General features: G+C 50.4%; 2 protein-coding genes across 2 annotated transcripts in view; one reads left to right on the forward strand and one right to left on the reverse strand.

Moving 5' to 3' along the window:
* Positions 1-4,014, reverse strand: part of MFSD12 (major facilitator superfamily domain containing 12) — a 20,973-nt gene extending 16,959 nt beyond the window's left edge. Inside the window, exon 1 of the mRNA XM_008582892.1 lies at positions 3,951-4,014. Coding sequence (XP_008581114.1) covers positions 3,951-4,014 — 64 coding nt within the window. The remainder of the gene's footprint in view (positions 1-3,950) is intronic.
* The window catches only part of HMG20B (high mobility group 20B), a 5,647-nt gene continuing 5,464 nt past the window's right edge, over positions 4,013-4,195 (forward strand). The window contains exon 1 of the mRNA XM_008582893.1: positions 4,013-4,061. Coding sequence (XP_008581115.1) covers positions 4,013-4,061 — 49 coding nt within the window. The remainder of the gene's footprint in view (positions 4,062-4,195) is intronic.

The raw sequence follows: 4,195 nt of genomic DNA on the forward strand, positions 1-4,195 counted from the left end.
GCGTGTGTTGTGCGTGGAATTGTGTCATTCCCCCCCCCCCCCAAATTCACAGGTTGCAGCCCCCCCCCCCAGGCCCTCAGAATGTGACCTTATTTGGAAATAGGGTCATTGTAGATATAATTAGTTAAGATGAAGTCATCAGAGTGGGCACTGATCCAATATGACTGGTGTCCTTATAAAAAGGGGAAATTTGGACACAGACACACACACAGGCTTCTGCAAGTCAAAAAAACGACAAGGACAAGGATTACTGGCAGCCTCTGGAGACTGGGAGGAGGCCTGCGGCAGATTCTCCCTCAGCCTCGGAGGGAACCAGCCCTGCCCTGCCTTATCTCGGACTTTTGGCCTCCACAACCAGGAAACAACAAATTTCTGTTGTTTTAGTCCCGCAATTTGTGGAACTTTGTTACTGCAGCCCTAGCAAACTGTGTGAGAGAGTGCGTGCGTGTGTGTGTGAGTGTGTGTGTGTGTGAGTGTGAGTGTGTGGGGGGAAGTGTCTGTGAGTGTGTGTGAGAGTGTGTGAGTGTGTGTGTGAGTGCGTGCGTGTGTGTGTGAGCATGTGTGTGTGTGTGTGTGAGTGTGGGGGAGTGTGAGTGTGAGTGTGTGGGGGGAAGTGTGTGTGTGTGAGCGTGTGTGTGTGAGTGTGTGTGTGTGAGTGTGTGTGTGGGAGTGAGTGTGCGTGTGGGGGGGAGTGTGAGTGTGAGCGTGTGTGTGTGAGTGTGGGGGAGTGTGTGTGAGTGTGTGAGGAGTGTGTGTGTGAGGAGTGTGTGTGAGTGTGTGTGTGTGAGTGTGAGTGTGGGGGTGTGTGTGAGTGTGTGAGCGTGTGTGTGTGAGTGTGTGTGTGTGGGAGTGAGTGTGCGTGTGGGGAGGGAGTGTGAGTGTGAGCGTGTGTGTGTGAGTGTGGGGGAGTGTGTGTGAGTGTGTGAGGAGTGTGAGTGTGTGGGAGTGTGTGGGGAGGAGTGTGTGTGAGTGTGTGTGTGTGAGTGGGGGGGAGTGTGTGGGGGGAGTGTCTGTGAGTGTGTGTGAGTGTGAGTGTGTGTGTGAGCATGTGAGTGTGTGTGGGGGGGAGTGTGTGTGCACGAGTGTGTGTCTGCGTGTGTGTGTGTGTGTGTAGGAAAAGCTTTAAAAAGAAATGTAACAGCTGATAATAGGGCGTCTGACCTGAGCTGCACTACTTTATTTATTGACTTATTTTATTTGGAAGCAGGCCAGGACAGGGGTCGAACCCCACCCTTGACCTTGGTGTTATCAGCACCACACCACTTTAATTTTGTACAACTGAAATGGATTTGCACATTGATTACATAATAAAAATCAATTTAAAAAACAAAGTAGGTCAGCCGACCTTAACGGAGCTCATAGTGCTAGGACTAGCAGTTGGTATACTGTTCCGGGCTTCACACAGTAATAACTTCCACACGAATCGCAGAAATGAACGAAAAGAAACTGGCATCGTTCATAGTGCTAGGACTCTCAGTTGGTATACTGTTCCCGGCTTCACACAGTAATAACTTCCACACGAATCGCAGAAATGAACGAAAAGAAACTGGCATCGAATGATGTGTCTGTAGACAGCTGTGGTTACTGCTTTTACCAGGAGCTACCGACTGAGAGAAATTTATGTTGCTAAGAAAAACAGATCTGTAACTTTGGGGCAAAACCCAGCTGCTTTGACAAAAACTTATGAAGGATGTAAAGTCAAGTAGTATAAACGTTGCTTGTCAGGATAAGCGTGTGTGCGTGGATTGCTGGAATTGGCCTGAATGCAGTGCAGTTTGGACTGAAGATACTTTCTGCGTTTTTTTTTTTGTTGTTGTTGTTGTTGTTGTTGTTTTTGGCGGCTGGCCGGTATGGGGACGGGAACCCTTGACCTTGGGCTTACAAGGATGTGCTCTAACCGACTGAGCTAACCGGCCAACCCTGTTTTTGTTGTTTTTTAGAAAATACCCACGCAGGTAAATTTTTAAAATATAAAAGAAATAAAAGAAAAAAAAATCCATGGACTAAGACATTTTTCTTGATGCTAAGAAGCCCCAAACTGTTTTCAAAATCAATCTCTAACCTCTTCATTTCTTTCTGATGTGCAGAAAAACTCCCGAAATCTGTGTGGCCTAGAGGGGTGGTTTCTATGGTAACACCAGCCCTGTCAATCAAGCCAAAAAGGAAGGCGGGGCTTCCTCTGCCCTCCAGCTTGGACGTTTGATCCACCTAGTTTGTTTCGAACAGATGAGAGGCAAGGCAGGAGTGGGAGCTCGTATAGCCGATTAAGCAACAGAGCAGGGTCTGCAATCTGGGTCTTTCAAGATTCCAGGGCCTGGTTCTTTTCCTCAGCCCCGGGCCGGATCATGGGAATACAGGTTTACTGAGATGCAATTCACATACCATAGAATGCATCCATTTAGAGTGTACAATTCCGAGATTTTTAGCATATTTATAGAGTTATGCAAGCACCACCGCAATCTAATTTTAGGACATTTTCATCACTTACAAAGAAACCCCGTGCCCATTAGCAGTCATTCTCCGTCCCCTCCCCCAGCCCCTGGCAGCTATTAATCGACTTTCTGTCTCTGGATTTACTTATTTTAGACATTTCATATAAATGTGATCATACACTAAGTGGTCTTTCGTGACTGGCTTCTTTCATCGAGCATGATGTTTTCAAGGTTCATACACACTGTAGCATGATTCAGCACTTTATTCCTTTTTTATGGCCAATAATATTTTATTCTGTGGATATAGCACATTTCACTTATCCATTCATTGCTAGTGGAGGTTTGGGTTGTTTTTACTTTTTTGTCTATTATGAATTACGTTGTATGAACATTGGGGCACATGTTTTTGTTTGAACACCTGCTTTCCATTCTCTTGGGTATATTCCTAGGAGTGGAATCACTGGATCGCATGGTAACTCCACGTTTATTTCACCCTTTGAGGAACTGCCAGACTGTTTCCCAAAGCAGCTGAACCTGCCTCTCAGAAACTGAGAGGATTCATTCACTCGTTTATCCAACTAATATGTATTGAGCGCTGTTGCAGGTGCTGCGAGTTAAGCAACGAACCAGACAGGCCACAGAGAGGAAACAAGTGTATGCAAAAAAAAAAAAAAAGAAAGAAAGAAAAGAAAGAAACTGGGTGTAGAAGGCGAGGCATGAGCCTGAGAAGGCCTCACTGAGCAGGTGACATTTGAGCAGAGACGTAAAGGAGGTCAGGGAAGGAGGCAGGCAGATATGTTGGGGAAGGGCATTCCAGGCTAAGGGAATAGCCTGTGCAAAGGCCCACAGGTAGGAACGAATGTAATGGGCAGGCCCAGGCCATGAGAAAAAGACCGGCTTCCAAGGCCAGGCCTCCAGTCCCCCATCTTCACGAGGTCCTCGCAGGCTTCCTTTCCCACCATCTTTTCCCAAATGCTTCCCTGGTCCCAGTCCCAGCTTCACCCAGGCCCAGGTCTCAGCTTCGGGGCATTCCAGTCCCTTGGTGCTAGAACGTGCAATGTTCCCATTGCGCAGGAGGAAAAGTTGAGGCCCAGAAGGGGACAGCAGCCCCTGCGTCCAGAAGCCCCGGGCTCAGAGCAGGGCCAGGCACCGCGGGGCGTCAGGGGCTCTAAGTTGAGTGAATCATTGAGAAACTTCCCTGCTGGGTTTTGTAGGATGCTAAGAACAGGGCCCACCTTGCTCTGAGCTAGGGGGTTGCCTCCTAGGATCTTAACTCCTTCCTCAGCAAACTACCGCCGTCCCCAAGGCAACTGGAGCGGGCCCGACCCGGATCTGCGGGTTCCCTGATCCGACAGGGGAGGGGAGTCTCGCCTTCCACCGGGGAGGAGGAGTCAGCACCGCGTCTTCTGGCCCTTTAAGAGGCTCCGCCCGGCGAAGCCTCCCAGCGCCCCCGATTGGTCCCGAGCGCGGCCGAGCGCAGCCGAACTTGACGCACCGCCCGCAGCCTTCCCGCCCCACCTCCCACGCGGCTCAGCAGCCTCCCCAGCCAATCGCCGATCGGCGCGCCGACCTTCATCTGCATGGTCACGCCCCTGGGGAAGGCTGCACCCAATCGGACGTCTCGCCGAGGTCGTCATTAGCATGCCGGGGGCGGGGCGGGGGGGGGCGGCCGGCAGGGGCGGGCTCCGGGCGGTTGGTTGGAGCGTCGCAGCAGTCGAAAGGTCCGGGAAAGTTTCTTTGGAGGTGAAAACAGCCGGGGAACT

The sequence above is a fragment of the Galeopterus variegatus genome, unplaced genomic scaffold (genome assembly GCF_000696425.1).
Source record: "Galeopterus variegatus unplaced genomic scaffold, G_variegatus-3.0.2 Scaffold2754, whole genome shotgun sequence".
NCBI lineage: Eukaryota > Metazoa > Chordata > Mammalia > Dermoptera > Cynocephalidae > Galeopterus > Galeopterus variegatus.